This window comes from Trachurus japonicus, chromosome 2 (assembly GCF_045865225.1).
Source record: "Trachurus japonicus isolate A0001 chromosome 2, Traja_1.0".
NCBI classification, from domain to species: domain Eukaryota; kingdom Metazoa; phylum Chordata; class Actinopteri; order Carangiformes; family Carangidae; genus Trachurus; species Trachurus japonicus.
In genome coordinates, this window is record NC_140908.1 from 15,277,225 (window position 1) to 15,297,115 (window position 19,891).

The window sequence follows — 19,891 nt, forward strand, 5'->3', positions numbered from 1 at the left end:
GGTTAGGGCTACTTAAGTCGGAGAAGTGGGAGGTCGGACTGATGACGCAAAAATAAAGAAATGTATGGTCGGAGTCGGAGAAATGGGTGGTCGGAGAAATGGGTAGTCGGACAGACGTCATGCGCCCAAGGGACACCGGAGCTCTTCGTAAAAAAACACACACAAAAAAACATCCAAATACCTCCATGCTGCTCGTATGTAATGTCCGTCTTGTGCTGAAGCCCCAAATTGCGTAATTGTCCCGAAAAAAATTAAATAAGTCTATATTTTAAGCTTGTTTGTAGCATTAGCTCCTAGTGTTGTTGTCCGGCTCTTCCGCTGCCAGCGCGCATGCGCAAGGTTCGCACTGAGACCGACTTGCTTCCTTGTTTACCCCGGCGAAGGACTAGAAGCAGTCCGTAATAGCCTGCCTTGCACCGGGACAACACTTTTTCGTGCAATTTTGGCCTCTTAAAACATATTTTAGCCATGGCTGAAGATTTTGATGTCGAGGACGAGCTGCATTTCTTTGCTGAGCCGTATTTGTACGAGCCAGAACCTTGCGCATGCGCGCTGGCAGCGGAAGAGCCGGACAACAGACACTAGGAGCTAATGCTACAAACATGCTTGGAATGTGGACTTATTTCATTTTTTTCGGGACAATTACACAATTTGGGGCTTCAGCACAAGACGGACATTACATACGAGCATCATGGAGGTATTTGGATGTTTTTTTGTGTGTGTTTTTTTACGAAGAGCTCTGGTGTCCCTTTGCAACCGTTGCATTGAAATGCACTGCTACGCTAAGACCCCCTGTAACTCAGAGAAGGGACGGAGGACTCTGAAACTTCTTCCAGCCCTTAGTCCACATGAGAGGGAGGAGATAATGAGCAAAATATCATTCTAGGGTGAACTATCCCTTTAAGCACTAGTGGTGTTGAATTTAGCTGTCTGTTGCTGACTTGCTGTTATGTATCCCAGCCCTATATTAGAATATGAGTCAATATTATGTGATTGCTTATTAGGAACTATACTCTCGGACTGTATTATACATTGCGTCTATCAGTGCGTGCATGTTCTGTGAACATGTATTCAAAGCCTGTCTCCTCATAGCTGATTAATTGTTTGATTTGAACTTTGTTGTCTTTGTTTATTAGGTTATATTGTAGGCTACACATAAAAATATATGCCAAAGAGGCAGTTGACATTCCACATGATATGACTTTTATGTAACCTTGGCACTGCGTTAAACCTTTATTCTCCTCTAGTAAGTGTGTTAGTGGATTTTGCTGAGGATTGTTGTGTTATTGTATTTACCAGCCCGGCCCCAAACACAAAAGTTACTGTAGTATTCCGGCCCTGGATATATCATATACAATGTGTATATTTGTGTAGTCAAATCTGTCATAACACGTCATTTATTTAACCATCACTCTGAAGCTGTTTGATTAAGGTAAAAATGTATCATAGTTAAAGCAACACAATGTAAGATGTAGTAGCCTAGCTTCTCTGGTTGAGCAGGGCAACTGTCTGCTACCGGTGTCTTTAATAGGACTGTAGCCTACGTGAATTTGTTAATCATAATTTTAAAAAGGATAATTATTAGTTAGTTAGTTAGTTAAATATTCTTATCAGTAATTTTTTTCATCAATTCCTAAACATTTCAGGCGACCCCATTTGAATTTCAGGCGACCCCACTGGGGGTCCCGACCCCAAGGTTGAAAAACACTGCCCTACGTAAGTTAAAAATCTAGCATTGTAGCCTACAATGTAATTATGTATTATGTATAATTGGCATATGTATTGAACTGCTCTCTATCGTGTGTATTTATATTTTGCGCGGCCTGGTGGGGGGCGGGGTAGGGTGTGGGATTGTGTCTGTGTGGACTGTCTGTCTTTATATGTTTTGTAAACAATATAATTGCAAATAAAATCTTGCATAGTTCCTCTTTAAAAGCCACTCAGACAGCTTCTACCATCTATATAAGGGTTCAAATGAAGAAACCATAGAGCAAATACAACTAAAAATGGCAGCTGCTGTAGATATCCAGATTTTTATCTCCTGGAAAAAAAGAGAAAATTATGTAGATAGAGTTTTTTCCCTTTTTTTTTTTAACCAAATAATTTTAATATATCCTAAATGTTTGTTTGTTTTATTTAACAAAAAAAAACGTATGAGCATTTAAAATTAGCAAAAAAAAAAGAATAAAGAAAGAAAGAAATGCTTTTTTTTTTTTATTTATTTTTTTTTAAACAAATGCATTTACAAACTAGTCAGGCAAATATTACATCTGTCCAAAATGTAACAAGAGCAGACATCATGTTTCAGAGATAAGAATTAAGAATAACGTTAAATAAACAAAAATTAAGATAAGTGAGTAAAAAACAAAACAAACACAGAAAGAAATGCTATCTAATCTAATCATCATCATCTAATCTGCATGTTAAAAGCTGCGTCCTACGTCCTAGGCTCCAACTGTAATGGTACTATATATAGAGGTGGAAAGGTTAAACGTCAAGAAGCTCCAAATCCTGACATTTTTTTACTAAATAATTTTAATATAGTATAGCCTAAATGTTTGTTTTATTTCTTTAAAAACGTAGGAGCATTTAAAATTAGCAAAAAAAAGAATAAAGAAAGAAAGAAATGCTATCTAATCTAATCTAATCACCATCATCTTAATTGCAGTTCCGCTGTCACACCGCCTAGTGTCGGTAGTGTGTTCGAGGCTCCGCTGTGTGTCTCCATAGAAGAAGTCTGTTCACAGCGATGTCAGTCCACACAGCTCGTGTCTGTGTGAGTCTGTGTGAGTCTGTGTGTGTCTGTGTGTGTCTGTGTGTGTGTAGGTTAACATGCTGCGGCCGACCCTGCTGCTCTGTGTCTACGGCTTCTTCTCCAACCTGCGGCCGCTGGAGCCGTTCATCACCGCGTTCCTCCTGGGACCAGACCACAACCTGACCGAGGCTCAGGTCTGTTCCAGGCTACACACACACACACACACACACACACACACACACACACACACACACACACACACACACACACACACACACACACACACACACACACACAGGAAAACTAGTTGCATCATTGTTGGATTTCCTCCTCTGCTGGGGGCTGTATAGTAACACAACTATTCAAGTCGCTAAATGTGTATTTTGTGTGTAATTGTGTGTAGTAACGGTGACGCATTTATGAATGTGAGCTCGCGAGCATCAGTCCCTGACAGGTGACCTTCACGTGCAGGTCTGTAGGAACGCAAATGAGTTCAAACTGTAATGTAGCTCTGACATTGTGAATTTGAGATAAAGCTTTGGAAAAAAAAAGAAAAAAAAAAAAGGTCTGTAGGAGTGAACAAGTCCATTTAAATAACCACTTTTGTTTCAATCCATGTTTAAACGTGATATAAAGGTACATTTTGTAGTACACAAGAGGGTATAAAGTAAAATAAAATAAAATAAAAAGAGGGGAGAAAAGTTGAATAAGGAAGTAAATAAATAAATGAAAAAATAGCATGTTTGTTATACTAAGAAATATTTCAAAATGTGTTTGTGAGTGTAGTAACGACCAAAACAACTGAATAACAAACAGGGTTCAGGGACATTCTGAAATAAGAAGCAAAGTTCAACCTTTTGAATAATAATTTGATCAAGATTAAATCAATGAAGGCATAAGAAAAGATTCTATTCACTCATAATAGTGTGTTCAAACATTAGTTAAATAGAGACATTTCATTGTTAGTGTTAGTGTTAGTTACACAACTCTGATCTGTATTTAACAGATTTGGACTCAAGTTGATTAAACCAGGATTTCCTTTTATTTCCTCTCTGTTGCATTCGGATAAAAATCTGGATTTTTTGCAGCTTTCTCTGAGCTCTCTGTTGTTTTTACTGTAGCTACTCTCTGCAGTTATTGAGTCATATGAGGTAAAACAAGGTGCGTTCACAGTGTTTTAGCAGTTGTGCACTGTTATTACAGTCCCTCTTTGGGCCACGATATGATCTGATAGGTTCAGATTTCCCTCATGCAGGTCAGTCCAGAGTACTGCCCCTAAAAGTTGAGACAGTGCAAGTAAATGTTTCATCTACTTGCGCAACCAGTAAATTTGTCCTTTTTTTGTGCCAACACTGGTGCAACATGGAATGGGGCAAGTCAGAGAATCTGGTATCTGTCAGTACAGGTGGGAAGCCAATGTGTGTGAGGATCATTAATGGAAAGGAAATGTGAATATTTGCTTTGCAAGTCGATTTCTGCCCATAAATGTTCTGCTTGCACTCCTAAAATGTTAAGTTAGGGGCCATTGTGCCCTAAAAAATGTCATGATAGACTGGGTTTTCTTTATCTCAGTGGGACTTCCTTGTAAAGTAAAGAAACCAGTTAGATGGCAACCTGCTTGGGAATCTGCTTCTGTTTTGATTTGGACAGATTTGGTCAATATAAACCGTTCCCTTTAAAAACAAATGGGATCTGTTTACCAGGGTGGATTCTTCTGAAACTTGGATGAGTTTTGGCATTCAGCCTTCTCTCAGCAGAGTGGATAGCTCTATGAAGAAAACACCGGTTGTGTGAATGGCTCGGTCCTTTTCTCAGACTGGTTTGTTAGTCTGGACCTGATGGTAATAATCCCCCATGAAAAAGTGGTCCGATCCTTTTGGAATTTCTGGTTAATCCTCGTATAATGAACAAGCCTGAATAAATCTTTCTGTTTGAACGGGAGTGATCAGTCTGTTTCTGTCCAGAATTAACAAACTTCCTGTAGAAAATCAATACAGAGGAACAAGTTTTCCATTGTACATCCAGGAAAACTGGATCATCTAAACAACACCATACCATACTGCAAGTCAATTTTTGAGTTGAGGGATTCCAGAAAGTTTAAACCAGGCAGGAAGTCACACTTTAAAGGGATAGTATCATTTTTTTTAAAAGTGTGGTTGTATGATCTCCAAATAGCCCCTAAGTACTTTAATTGCAGTAGAAGACTCTCTGCACTCCTCCCGTTAGCAACGCCAGCCCATAATAGCCCTGCCCAGAGATTTACAACATACAGTGTTGTGAACAGACCCAAAGAAACGGCCTATTTTCACGGCCTAAAAGAGGTTTTACCTGAAAAAAAAAACCACAGTTCCATTGTTCGCCACGTAAAACCTCTTTTAGGCCGTGAAAATAGGCCGTTTCTTTGGGTCTGTTCACAACAATGTATGTTGTAAATCTCTGGGCAGGGCTATTATGGGCTGGCGTTGCTAACGGGAGGAGTGCAGAGAGTCTTCTACTGCAATTAAAGTACTTAGGGGCTATTTATAGATCATACAACCCCACTTTAAAAAAAATGCTACTATCCCTTTAATTAAAATTCACTATTTTTTAAATTTATTTTGACAATGTTATTTTATAGACAGATTATAATTTGTGTTCATGAACATTTACAATCTCCTGACAAAACACATTTCTCAATGACTAGAAAAGTAGATGGAGCAACATTTGAGCTCTGTTTAAGTTCCACGTTGCCTTGATTTGTTTTAACCTTTCCCCTATAATTGGTCAAACTACATAGTGGTTAAGATTAATATATGATTTACATGAATTACCATCATTTCTTATGTGTAACCCATAATAAGAAGCTCTGAGTCCTGTCTACAGTGCATCTGTTGTGCCACAGGGAAGTGTTCTTGGGCCACTGTGGTTGTGTTATTATTATGTAAGATATACAAATGACTTTTCACCACAGCGGACTAGAGAGAAATGTTTGACACAGCTCAGAACTGTAAAGATTTACTTTCTTAGCAATAATTGAATGACCAAAATTATTTCTCAGACTCTTTCATTAGAATACAACCAGAAAATACAGGAATATTATGGAGGTACATTTGTGTCTCTTTCTCTTTAAATACTGGAAATTGTACTTTTGCCAATTTTGTCTACAAATTCCTGTTTGTATCATAATAAAGAGACAGGAAATTGAATATGGATGGTTATTAAAGGGATACGCCAACATTTTTTTTCCGTGTCTTGCCTCACTCCCGAGTCCATGACCAGCAGATAGACACCATCCTTTCCACTGTACGTGCAGTAACAAGGGAGATAGAGCCGTATCGCCCGTAATTAGCTTAGCTCAAACACTGGAATTGTATGGGTAGTGTTAGCCTGCCTCCACCTAAAGTCACTAATTAGCTTAGCTCAAACACTGGAAGTGTATGGGTAGTGTTAGCCTGCCTCCACCTAAAGTCATCAGAGAAACTCTTCAGCAACTCTAAACGGACCGATCTTGGTCTCAGAGCTACAAAACTCTCCGGTAAGGCATCTTGAGCGGTCAAATGCCGCTAACGGGACCAGATCGGTCAAAACGGAGGGTTCAAGCAAAGACGCTTTATTTTGGTTCAAGCTAGCTACATCGAGGGTAGGTTAGCTTCCTATTTCAAAGTAAAAGCACAAATTCTATCATCATGGTTTTCTGTATGTAAAGGGAAACGCGTGTTTTATTTTGTGAAAGTAACCGGAAGTGCGTTGGTCACAACGGCTAGCTTGAGTAGCGCCGAATTCGTCCGAACAAAATTGTAAACAGCTGGTATTTAGACAAATTAACGACACACTGCTGATCTAAACGGCTACTTTCTCACCTAAACATGTTTGAAATGTTGATAAAGTGATATATTTACAGAGTTTAGAGCTAAAATTAGATAAAATCAGCTTCTGACTGCTGATTTCGGCTCGGGTAGGAGGCAGGCTAACACTACCCATACACTTCCAGTGTTTGAGCTAAGCTAATTACGGCGATACGGCTCTATCTCCCTTGTTACTGCACGCACAGTGGAAAGGATGGTGTCTATCTGCTGGTCATGGACTCAGGAGTGAGGCAAGACACTGCTTTTGTGGTTTGTCAGAGTTGAATTTGAAGGTGTAGGTGAAGGTTGTTGAGACTTGTTTCCCTCTCATCCTCTGATCCTGGTCCCTACCTGCAGGTGGTGAGTGAGATCTACCCCGTATGGACGTATTCCTACCTGGTGCTGCTGTTCCCCGTCTTCCTGGCCACCGACTACCTCCGCTACAAGCCCGTGCTGCTGCTGCAGGCCGCCAGCCTGCTGGTCACCTACGGCGTGCTGCTGCGGGCGCGGGGCGTGCTCGCCATGCAGCTGATGGAGTTCTTCTTCGGCCTGGCCACGGCCTCGGACGTAGCCTACTACTCCTACATCTACAGCGTGGTCCATCCCCAACACTACAAGAAGGTAATCTGTATGTATGTACTGTCTAGAGCTAAACTTCAGCTCTGTTTACTACCTGCTGCTGCCAACATGTTATGTCAAAATGTAAAAAAGTAAAGGTAAAAGTAAAAGTAGGGTGAATATGGATAAAGTGGGACAATGGGTAAAGTGGACAGTTAAGCTTAATCATGTTTATCTTTACATGTGTATACTTCTATTACTAAAAATCATCATTAATAATTAATAAAATTGTATTTTTAATAAAAACGTTAATATTTCTATTCATTAGAAATTAATTGTTGTTGTTTCTATTATTGTGTTTTTAAAAATGGAGGTGTCCCAGTTTGCCAATAGTGCCTCAAAATTTTGGTTTTGGGTCAATTTTTTTTTGGTGAAGGGTCATTCATCCAGTTTTTAATGTTTCTTTGTTTTTTCTTCTACATATTATAGGAGAGATCTTAAGCTATTTAGAATGGTATCATATGATGGGCTAAGACATTTGGTTCATAATCAAAAAGGATGTTGAAGGTACATTTTCAGAAAGTGTCCCAGTTTATCCATATTCACCCTATGTTTTATCAAAATGTAAAAAAAAAGCAAAAAGAAAAGAAAAGATTATGATATGATCTGTATACTACCTACTGCCGTAACATGTTATGTCAAAATGTCATAAGTAAAAGTATTGTTTTATCAAAATGTAAAAAAAGCAAAAAGAAAAGAAAAGATTATGATATGATCTGTATACTACCTACTGCTGTAACATGTTATGTCAAAATGTCATAATAGTGGGGCGGATTAGCTCAATATTTTACACCAATCGTTCACTTTGTGATAAAAGCATGAAATTTGGTGGATGTGTTGGTGAATATGTTTCAGACAAATCTGGATATTGGGCCACCTCAAAAGCGCCCCCTAGTGGCCGTGGCAGCCATTTGTTATGCGAATAAATGAATGATGAATATAAACTGCCCTTTTAATAATAATACCAACTGGTGATGTATTGTATATTGTTGGAAAGCCTGATTAGTCACCTTTACAACGAGGTACAGCTTGTAAGGATCGTGCATTCATGGAATGAGTAACGGGGCTAAACGTGTGGGTAGCGCACCCCAAAAATGTGCATCCCCTATGGGGCGGATTAGCTCAATAAATCACAACAATTGTTTATTTTGTGACAGAAGCACAACATTTGGTGGAGGTGTTGGTGATGATACATTTTGAAACATGGTTTTTAAGGACCCTTAAGATGTCTACTTAAGATTTTTGCTTGTTGCCCGGGTCAACTAATGTCCCATGGGGTTTTTTTCGGTGGCCATTTTGAATTTATGTCCGCACGAATGGCGAAAACGCCAATTTTCATAACTCCTAAACCAGACATCATACAAAGACAAATTAACACACTTTTTCCAATAATTATGACACTATAATACATAGTTGGTATTATTAAAAGGGCAGTTTTTATTCATCATTCATTTATTCGCATAACAAATGGCTGCCATGGCCACTAGGGGGCGCTTTGGAGGTGGCCTAATATCCAGATTTGTCTGAAACATATTCACCAACACATCTACCAAATTTCATGCTTTTATCACAAAGTGAACGATTGTTCAGCTAATCCGCCCCACTAGAAGTAAAAGAATGTTATATCAAAATGTAAAAAAAAAAAAATTAAAAGATTATGATAAATATTTTTATTCTGTGGGTAACGGGGGCGGGACTAGATCAGCTTTAGCTTCTCCCGCTTTCCCTTTCGGCCATGTGTGTTGTATTATTTGAACTAAGATGAAGTGTGATGATGATGATTTAAACGGACATGCCCGAAATAAACAAATTGATTGATTGATTGATTGATTGAAGGTGACGAGTTACTGTCGCAGCGTCACTCTGTTGGGATCGGCCGCCGGGTCTCTGATGGGCCAGCTGCTGCTCGCCTCGCCCCGCGTCCGGCTGCTGCACCTCGTCATCGCCACTCTGACCTCCGTGTCGTTGGCCTTCGTGGCCCCCTGGTTCCTGCCCATGCCCAGGAAGAGCTTGTTCTTCCACAGGACCAACGGGCCGACGGAGGAGAGGATAGAGAAGGCTGGAGAGGATGCAGACAACCGACGCAGCAGCACTCCCCTCATAGAGAAGGCTGGAGAGGATGCAGACAACCGACGCAGCAGCACTCCCCTTATAGAGAAGGCTGGAGAGGACGCCGACAACAAAGTGCCTCAAAGCAGCCAGGAAGCTCCCGCGGTGAGTGACCAGATGTTTGGCAGATGTTCAACCCACAGGCATCAAGTTTTTGTACGTAACACCTTGTCAATTGACCCTTTGTTGGCCTTCTGATTGGTCTGCTGATCCACCAATCAGAAATGAGATAGGTAGACAGAATTTTTTTCGGCAAAAACTGCTTTATAATTTTTCAATATGGTTAAAAATTAGGCCTGTAACAATACACCAAAGTCACGATTCGATTCATATCTCGATTTCTGACCCACGGTTCGATTCAATTCGAATTTTTTAAGGTTAAAAAAAGAAGAGATTTTGGTAGCAAAATAGTCGACCAAGCACTGGTCGACCAAAAAAACATTAGCCGACCAAAATCTCATTGGTCACAGGAAAAAAAAAACCCAAACATTTGGAGCCGTATCTTGTCAAAATTAAGTCAAAATCAATATGACTGAACTGTATATGAAAGGCTATAGGGCTTTTAATTTGAAGGGCCAGATACAGGAAGTCGTGACACGCACTCGCTGTCAGTTTTTTCTTGTTGTGTTTTTTTTTTTTACACGGCAGGTCTGGTTCCTACTTTTTTTTTCCTTGTCAAGAGCGACTTTTTCCGATGTTGACACTGTCGTGGAAGCACGTAGCAGCAAAAAAAAAGCAAAAAAAAAGCAAAACCCCCCCCCCAAAAAAACAGACGGAGCGTTGGAACGGGTGTGTCGCAGTTCTGCCATTTCATTGGCGAAACAGGTTCGTGTCTTAGAGTTTCGCGGTTTCGGTTTCGACAAGTGTATCGTTACAGGCCTAGTTAAAATGTGTTCCTGGGGTTCCTGCAATAACGACTCAGGATATCTGGAACGTATTCCCGGAGTCATTTTTATCCCATTCCCCAAACCAAAGGACATCAATAAACATACTTAACCTATATAGGCTACTACATATTACTTTAACCTTCAAAGTTATCTAGCAAATGTTAAAATTACCGTTGCTAATGTCTTTTGAACTTTGTGAAGTTTTACAAGGAGAAACAGGAGATCGGCGGAGATGTGTCTCCTCTTCCGTTGCCTCTCTTTTTAAACCTGCTGTAAGAAACCTGGGAGTTATTTTAGACCCTGGCCTATGTTTTGATCAGCAGATTGATTCAGTAGTGAAGCTAAGTTTCTTTCAACTGCGCCTTTTAAGTAAAGTTAAACCATTCCTCAGCAGGAACGATCTTGAAACGGCTATACATGCTTTTATCAGTTCTAGGTTAGATTATTGCAATTCCCTGTACTTTGGCATTAAGCAATCATCTCTCTCCCGCCTTCAACTGGTACAAAATGCTGCAGCACGCCTCTTAACCAACACCTCCCGTTACAGTCACATCACTCCCGTTCTCTGTTCACTACATTGGCTCCCGGTTAAATTTAGAATCACTTTTAAACTGTTATTATTTGTTTTTAAAGCTATTCACGGTCTTGCTCCAGAGTATCTGTCCGATTGTTTAAAACTTAGACGACACTGTAGAGCCCTCCGGTCCTCAGAACAGCCCCTGTTAGAGGTCCCCTTCTCTAATTGCAAACAGTGGGGGGATCGGGCCTTTTCAATAGCGGCACCAAAACTGTGGAACTCCCTACCCCCTGAATTATATTTTATTGATGACTTGGCACTTTTTAAAGCACGTCTTAAAACTCATTTGTTTAAACTGGCTTTTAATATTGATTAACTTTTACCTTTTGATATGTATTTTATTGTTGTGTTTTCTTGTTTTGTTTTTTCCATGCCATTCGTCACCTGAAATGTTATTTCTTTTCTGTAAAGCACTTTGATCATCTGTCCGATGTTGTAAGGTGCTATATAAATAAACTTTATTATTATTATTATTAAGCGTTAGCTAGTAGCTAACGTTAGCTAGCGCCGTTAACTAGCATCGTTAGCTACTAGCTAGTGAGTGACCAAAACAAAGATTTTTCCCCACTTTTCGGAAAAGTCAGGTAATGCCCGTTCAATCGCCCTTTAGCTATGTCTGTCTTCTATCACGGACTGATGTATAAGTTAATTCAAATTTTCCTTACAAGCAATTAAAATCTGTAAATAATTTTATAATGGTTTTTCAGTGGTTTCCAATGGGAGTTATGGTGCGTTCCAGTTGTACTGGGAAGTCAGACTTTCCGTTCACCTGGAACGCACCCTGAAGTCGCAAATCCGACTCAGAAAGGGGGACGAACCTCACCAACCCCGACTTGACCACAACGTCATAAAAACGTCATTCATGGCTGCGCCGTACATCAACAGTAGTGAATTAAAGCTCTCGTAATGTATTATTTATTAGCACACGTGCAGGGGTTAATTTGAGCCGGATCCTGCCGGAACAAGATCCGGCACCTCTCAATTTTGGCCTCCCTGTGTTCCGGTACTTATTTGGGCAGATCCGGTACCTCTCATAAAAAAAAATGTTTTAAAAAAATATATAATATGTATATATTAATTTACAGAACAGATCCCCATAAATCCATGTTGTTTATTAAGATTTAAAGTCATTTAAAAGAGTCGGAGATCTGTTGAAGTTGACGCACTGACCGGGCCGTATACGGTAGTTTCGCTTTTACCGCGCTGTGCACTGCTGCACTCGTCCTTTCCTCTCTCCCCCCTCTCTGTCTGTTTCTGTGTGCGCGCATGTGTGCGTGTGTGTGTGTGTGTGTGTGTGTGTGTGTGTGTGTGTGTGTGTGTGTGTGTGTGTGTGTGTGTGTGTGTGTGCGTGTGCGTGTGCATGCCAATAACGGCGAAAGAGCGTTATGCGGAGATGAATGAACGGAACGATATTGCCGAAAAATCTATTCGTGGCGGACGTAATTTATTTGAAACTGTGGGAAACAGTGGCCGGAGCAACAGGCTGGACCCTGGCATCAGCCCGCTGACAGCAGGGAGGTTCAGAAGAAGAGGAGAGGCAGTGAGTGGAGAGTAGTGTGGGACGTTCAGCGACAGGTCAGGGATGAGATGCACAAGTGCAGCAGCTCAGTTCAAGGTGAAGCAGACTTATTACCCCTGGATTCTTATGGAAAATTCAGGTTTTACTGCACAACTGAGCTGAGCATAGGCTACTGTCTATTAATAGGTCGCCGTGCCAGTCTTTGAATAATAGGAAGATTTGTGTGAATTTTTATAAGCTCTTTTTTTTTTTTTTTTACAAGTTAGACCTGTTGAGAAAATTCCTGACTGTAAAGCACCGCCTGTGGTGATGTGGGCATTTGCCTGTGCCTAAAATAATTTCAAGTAAACGTCATAACATGGATAGCCTATTATTTGACAGCATGGCATGTCCGCACCCCCCCCCCCTCGACGTGAGCAGCATACGTTCCGGGACCTCTGCCCGTCTCGTCATCCCCGAGCTGTCATGTGTACTTTGCGTTCCGGCACCTTATGATTTACAAATTAAGCACTGCACACGTGTATGTTTTGTTTTTTGTGAAATTAAATTAGTGGTACACGAAGTACTGTCCAACGTCTATCTGTGGACATGGTACGATATGGTTTAAATACCGTTCTAGCAACTAGGGGTGGGAGAAAAAATCGACATAAATCGACATAAATATCGTGATATCCTTTTTGATCATTTTTAAATAGATTTTTTTTTTCAAAAATCGATTTTTTGGGGGGGGATTTTTTTTTTTTTTTTAATTTTTTGAAATATTGTGCAATGTGCATTTGTTGGCCTTTTTTACATCCAGAGAGTCCAGGTTTTAAAAAGGGTTTAAGTTCACTTTATAATGGAGTATGTTAATTTATAGGCTCCTACAGTGTTTGTGTGCAGATAAATGTTAAAAATGCTAAAGACTAAAAATCATAGAGAGAATCGGCAATATCGTAGAATCGCAATTTAAATCGAATCGCCATCCAAAAAAATCGGTGGAGATTAAGCATTAGCTAGTAGCTAACGTTAACTAGCGTCGTTAGCTACTAGCTAGCGAGTGACCAAAACATTGATTTTTCCACACTTTTCGGAAAAGTCGGGTAATGCCCGTTCAATCGCCCTTTAGCCTCGTCTGTCTTCTATCACGGACACTATTTTTCTGATGTATAAGTTAATTCAAATTTTCCTTACAAGCAATTTAAATCTGCCTAATTTTCAATGGTTTCCAATGGGAGTTAACCCTTCTGTGACCACTGTTTGTCCAACCTAGCAACAGTAACCGTGGGGGGCTGGACTTGACAAAGGGTCGATTGTTTTCCATCCAGGTGCAGACGTCGGTGAGCTCTGAGGCAGAAGGCGGCCGTGCGGGTCTAGCGGAGGTGTTGTGGGCGCTGTGTGAGGACTTCCTGCAGTGCTACAGGTGTCGCCCCCTGCTGGCCTGGTCCCTGTGGTGGGCCCTGGCCACCTGCGGCTACTTCCAGGTGGTCAACTACGCCCAGCCGCTGTGGGAGAAGATACGGCCGTCGCAGGAATACCAGATCTACAACGGCTACGTGGAGACTCTGTCCACCTTGTTGGGTGAGGTCAAACTGAAATATGAAGTAAATAAATCTCGGAATTTGATACGATTCCAATTCTTTGAGTCACGATTTATCTCAAAATTTGTTCACGATTCAAAATGATTTGATCCAGTTTGAAAAATCCAACCCAGCCTGACACATTATTTAAAGACTTTTTTTTGTTTATAGTATCCCAGAAAACATGGATTCAAATACTACATACAAGAATAAATTTAGCCCATTATCATTTCACAAGGTTTTAGAAAACACATATAAACATGAAAAAAGAAGAAAGCTATGAACACACTGCAAAAATTCAATATCTTACCAAGAATATTTGCCTCATTTCTAGTCAAAATGTCGTTTCTAGTCAAAATAAATCTCATTATACTTAAAATAAGACTCATCACATTTAAAAAGTAGCTTGTTTTCAGACACTTTTTACTTTTTTCAAGCAAATTTTCCACTTTAAATAAGTAGAAAAATCTGACAGTGGATCAAGTTTTTCTTCCTTATTACAAGCACAAAAAAATTGCTTTGACTGGCAGATTTTTCTACTTATTTCAAGTGAAAATTAGTTTGAAACAAGTGAAAATGATCTAAAAACAAGTTAATTTTTAGGTGATGAGTCTTATTTTAAGTGGAAAGAGCACGTTGACTAGAAATGAGACATTTTGACAAGAAATAAGACAAATATTCTTGGAAAGATTTTGAGTTTTTGCAGTGCACAAGTTATAAAAAAGTTATAACAAGTAAGACTATAGGCTACACACTTTAATTTTGCATTTGGCTCATTTTTAAACTTCAGTAATAACTGCTTTTAAAATGAAACAAATGAAACGTGTTCAAACGCTTCAAGACAGGTCAACGGTAAACCAAGACTGTAGGCTTTAGGTTTATAAATCAATTTTTACGGAAGAGGATTAGGGCCGCTGTGGAAAAAAAAGTGAGTTCTGGCTTTTTTCTCAGAAGTCTGACTTCAAACTCAGAATTCTCTGAGTTTTTTTTTTTTTTTTTGAGTAAAAAAAAAAAAAATCTTCAGAGCTCCAGGGACGGTCGCGGAGATTTTCTTTTTAACCAAAAAACAACAACTTTTTTCTCAAAATTCTAAGTTTAAAGTCAGAATTCTGACTTTTTTTCTCAGAAGTTTGAGTTTTTTTCTCAGAATTCTGACTTAAAACTCAGAATTCTGAGAAAAAAAAAGCCAGAATTTATTTTCATTTTTATTTTGAGTAAAAAAAATAAAAAATAAAGAGCTCCAGGGACGGTCTAGGAGATTTTCTTTTTAACCAAAATTCTGACTTTTTTCTCAGAATTCTGAGATTAAAGTCAGAATTTTTTCTCAGAATTCTGACTTTAAACTCAGAACTCACTTTTTTTCCCCCACAGCGGCCCTAATCCTCTTCTGTAACTTTTGAACCTGAGAAAATGAGAAATTTCTCCCACCTCTAGAAATAACCTCAACTCAAGGGTTACTTTCTGTCCTTTTCCTGGCTCTGTGGAGTTCAAACAGGAAAAGTCGTTCATCCTGTCAGTAGTATAATAAGTATTGTGTCCTGCTGGTCCCTAGGGGCCCTGGCGTCCCTGCTGGGGGGCCACCTGCCCGTGTCCTGGTCCTCCTGGGGGGAAGTGGCCCTGTGCCTGTTCTCGGTGCTGATGGCCGCCTGCCTGTTCCTCATGGACTCGGTCCCCGACATCTGGGTGTGTTACAGCTGCTACGTCGTCTTCAGAGCCACCTACATGCTGCTCATCACCGTGGCAACGTGAGTACAACGACATCAGTTCTGTGGAAAGAAAATGCCGCTGTACAACACTGGTTCTCAACGAGGGGTCCGGGGACCCCCAGGGGTCCTTGAGAGGGTTCAAGGGGGTCCCCAACTTTTCCTTGAAATTTTACCACTTTTTTCTAGAAGTTTTTTCTTTTTTAATAATTTTTTTTTTTACTTTCCTTTTTTTTTTTTTTTTTTAACTGTTAACCACTTTATCTAGATATTATTTTATTTTTTTTTACTCTTTGAGAAATTTAACACGTTTCTTCTAGAATTTTTTTTAACTTTTTTTTGAGAAATTTGACCATTTTTTGAGAAATTTCACCAGAATTGTTATTTACAGAAATTTTACCACTTTTTTCTAGAAAAATTTTAAATTTTTTTTTTTTTTTTTAATGTTTTCAACTTTTTTGGAAAAAATTGTTTGTTTTTTTACATGAAGTATTTTTTTTTTTTTTTAGAATTTTTAAACTTTTTTTTTCTTTTTTGAGAATTCTTATTTTCTTTTTAGAAATTTTACCACTTTTTCTAGATTTAGTTTTTTAACTCTTTTTTTTGAGAAGATTTTACCACTTTTTTTTTCTAGAAAATTTTTAACTTTTTTTTTTTTGAGAATTGTACCACTTCTTTCTAGAAATGTTTTTGGAGAAATTTTACCACTTTTTTCCAGAAATTTCTCTATAATATTTCCAAAAATTCACACCATTGGCCCTAATTTGAATGTACAAAACTTTATTCAGTCTCGGAACAAATATTTGTGTATTTCTGGTGTTTGCTTCAAAATTTTGTCCAATGGGGGTCCATGGTCTAATTTGTGTCAGTTTAGGGTCCTTGATGTAAAAAAAAAAGTTTGAGAACCACTGATGTACAATATATCCATCATTTTTATTATTCTTTAAATATAAAAACAAACCACGCTGAATGTTTAAAGAAAGATCACACACATTTTCAAGAGGTTATATATTAAATAACATAAAATAGAACAAATTGGACACTGCAGAGTATTTTAAAAAGTAATAAATAGACAAATACAAGCTACTTTTCTGTTTTCCCTGCCATTTATTGCTGTAAGTTAAAGGGATAGTTCACCCAAAATTCAAATTTCACTCATTTTCTACTCACATGTCGACTAAAGGTTGGGAGAAATCTCAGAGTCATCTGTGCCTTTTTGGAGTTACGGGGGGGGTCTGCGCAGCACTGCATGTCCATATGACTTTTCTTCGTCCAAAAAGACACACCAAAAAACATCCAAATACCTCCATACTGCTCGTCTGTAATGTCCGTCTTGTATTGAAGCCCCAACATGAGAAATTGTTCTGAAAAAAATTAAATAAGTCTATATTTGTGCTGCACGGACCCCCCCTGTAACTCCAAAAAGGCACGGATGAAATGTGGTGAGTAGAAAATGAGTGAAATTTGAATTCTGGGTGAACTATCCCTTTAACAGCAGTGTTTATATAACATATTGTATTTCAAGATGCTTTCACAGGCAGCGGGAAAAGGAAGTTGTCTAACTGCAGTGCAAACTGTGGCAATGAACCACTGACTGATGTCTAAATATCTGAAGGCCGAGTGCACATTTATCATGTTGTTGTGTGTGTGGGGGAAAACTGCTGAGTCACCGTCCGACAAGCTGCAAAACTAACACAAAAGTCAAGGCTGCACCGCGGCCTCGCTGTTCTTTCAGCTCTGTAGTTACACATGCACTGCAAAAACTCAAAATCTTTCCAAGAATATTTGTCTTATTTCTTGTCAAAATGTCTCATTTCTAGTCAAAACTAATCTCTTTTCACTTAAAATACGACTCATCACCTAAAAATGAACTTGTTTTTAGATCATTTTCACTTGTTTCAAACAAATTTTCACTTGAAATAAGTAGAAAAATCTGCCAGTGAAAGCAAGTTTTTTTTGTGTTTGTAATAAGAAAGAAAAACTTGGTCCACTATCAGATTTTTCTACTTATTTCAAGTGAAAATCTGCTTGAAAGAAGTAAAAAGTGTCTAAAAACAAGCTGCTTTTTATGTGATGAGTCTTATTTTAAGTATAATTAGATTAGTTTTGACTAGAAATGACATTTTGACTAGAAATAAGACAAATATTCTTGGTAAGATATTTGAGTTTTGCAGTGTGTGTCATGTTTAGGTTTCAGATTGCAGCCAGTCTCAACATGCAGCGCTACGCTCTGGTGTTTGGAGTCAACACCTTCGTCGCTCTGGCGCTGCAGTCGCTGCTCACCGTGGTGGTGGTGGACTCGGCCGGTCTGGGCCTGGACGTCTTCACACAGGTGAGCTGACCCCACAACACCTAAACCCTCTGTAACGCACATATAATAGCTACCCAGGGGGCAAAATCCCAGTTTTTTGAAAAACAGACACGGAGCGTTGTAAAAGGTTTGACACCAGAACTGGAAGAATTAAAACCTGGGTGGACAACCCGGTCAACTAGCTGCTGGAAAGCTACAGGGGACAAAACCCCTTTCTGGGGTCATTCTGCTGGAGAAATTATTATTATAAATGCAAATATCAAGGTACTACAATGGCATAAATAGTCATACAACTATAACATTTGGCAGAGAGTATCTTGACACATAGGGGGAGGCAGGAAAAAAACATTCTGGGGTTTGTTGCAACTGGATTTTAAGATATCACCCTCAACATCCCAAAAAAGACCAAAAAAAGTACTGTTCGCCTGACAAATTCTCATGAAAATTATGATTTTTCAGCACTTTATGGAGAATATCTATGCCTAACATGTATATAGAAAACTTCCTTAATTCATAAGCTTCCATTTGAGTCCCAGATAGCCTTTCTACTAGCTACTGGAAAGCTACAGGCTGTCTCCAAACAATGCAACACCTATTGTGAAAAACTACATGTTAACTGGTCTGATCAGAAACCATTCTATTTCTGGTCAAAGTGAACAGACAGATAGAGAAGACCGTTGGCCACAGCAAGTGGGGCTTTGGAGATAGAAAGGCTATCTTGGACTCAAATGGAAGCTTGTGAATTAAGGAAGTTTTCTATATACATGTTAGACAGATATTCTCCATAAAGTGCTGAAAAATCATAATTTTCACGAGAATTTGTCAGGCGAACAGTACTTTTTTTTTGTCTTTTTTGGGATGTTGAGGGTGATATCTTAAAATGGAGTTGCAACAAACCCCAGAATGTTTTTTTCCTGCCTCCCCCTATGTGTCAAGATACTCTCTGCCAAATGTTATAGTTGTATGACTATTTATGCCATTGTAGTACCTAAATATTTGCATTTATAATAATAATTTCACCAGCAAAATGACCCCAGAAAGAGGTTTTGACCCCCTGTAGCTTTCCAGCAGCTAGTTGACCAGGTTGTCCACCCAGGTTTTAATCCTTGAAGGTCCTAGAGATCATTTCTGGTGTCAAACCTTTTACAACGCTCCCTGTCTGTTTTTTTGCTTTGCCCCCTGGGTATAACGTGGATTTGATTGACGGTTTTTTTTCCCGCCGTTCCTCCCGCAGTTCCTGATCTACGGCGGATACTTCGCCGTCATCTCCGCCGTCTTCCTGGTCGCAGGGATTTGCAAACTGGTCTTCAGCCGGCGGCGCTCCAAACAGGAAGTCCTGGCCAACGGGGAACAGGAATCTGACTCCACGACGCCGGTCGGCGATAGAACATGATGAAGTACCGAAGCTGCTTCCTGTGTCTAGCAAAAAGTAGTAGGCTACACTGTAAAAACTCAACATCTTACCAAGAATATTTGTCTTATTTCTTGTCAAAATGTCTCATTTCTAGTCAAAACTAATCTCTTTCCACTTAAAATAAGACTCATCACCTAAAAATTAACTTGTTTTTAGATCATTTTCACTTGTTTCAAACTAATTTTCACTTGAAATAAGTAGAAAAATCTGCCAGTGAAAACACGTTTTTTGTGTTTGTAATAAGGAAGAAAAACTTGTTCCACTGTCAGATTTTTTCTACTTATTTCAAGTGAAAATCTGCTTGAAAGAAGTAAAAAGTGTCTAAAAACAAGCTGCTTTTAATGTGATGAGTCTGATTTTAAGTAGAATGAGATTTGTTTTGACTAGAAATTAGACAAATATTCTTGTTTTGACAAAACTTTATTAACCCTGGTCGTGCAAAGCGCCACACAGCAAAAACATTCTTGTCCAAATGTCTCATTTCTAGTCAAAACTAAACTCTTTACACTTAAAATAAGACTCATCACCTAAAAATGAACTTGTTTTTAGATCATTTTCACTTGTTTCAAACTAATTTTCACTTGAAATAAGTAGAAAAATCAGCAAAAAGCAAGT

At 39.1% G+C, this 19,891-nt stretch overlaps 1 protein-coding gene across 1 annotated transcript; it reads left to right on the forward strand.

The window, feature by feature from the left end:
• Nucleotides 1–2,832: 2,832 nt before the first annotated feature.
• slc19a2 (solute carrier family 19 member 2) lies at nt 2,833–19,322 on the forward strand. The gene is made up of 8 exons (XM_085802594.1): nt 2,833–2,949; nt 6,937–7,200; nt 9,034–9,246; nt 9,325–9,411; nt 13,597–13,849; nt 15,401–15,593; nt 17,742–17,883; nt 19,097–19,322. The coding sequence occupies exons 1-8, from the start codon at nt 2,833–2,835 to the stop codon at nt 19,253–19,255; spliced, it is 1,428 nt and encodes a 475-aa protein (XP_085658720.1). The 3' UTR covers nt 19,256–19,322.
• The last annotated feature ends 569 nt before the right edge of the window (nt 19,323–19,891 follow it).

Bases quoted from the DNA above. Each gene is read 5' to 3' on its own strand.
- slc19a2 (XM_085802594.1), top strand. From the start codon at position 2,833: ATGCTGCGGCCGACCCTGCTGCTCTGTGTCTACGGCTTCTTCTCCAAC. The intron at 13,850-15,400 runs GTGAGGTCAAAC...GCTGGTCCCTAG, and splicing joins GACTCTGTCCACCTTGTTGG to GGGCCCTGGCGTCCCTGCTG. The intron at 15,594-17,741 runs GTGAGTACAACG...TGTCATGTTTAG, and splicing joins CTGCTCATCACCGTGGCAAC to GTTTCAGATTGCAGCCAGTC.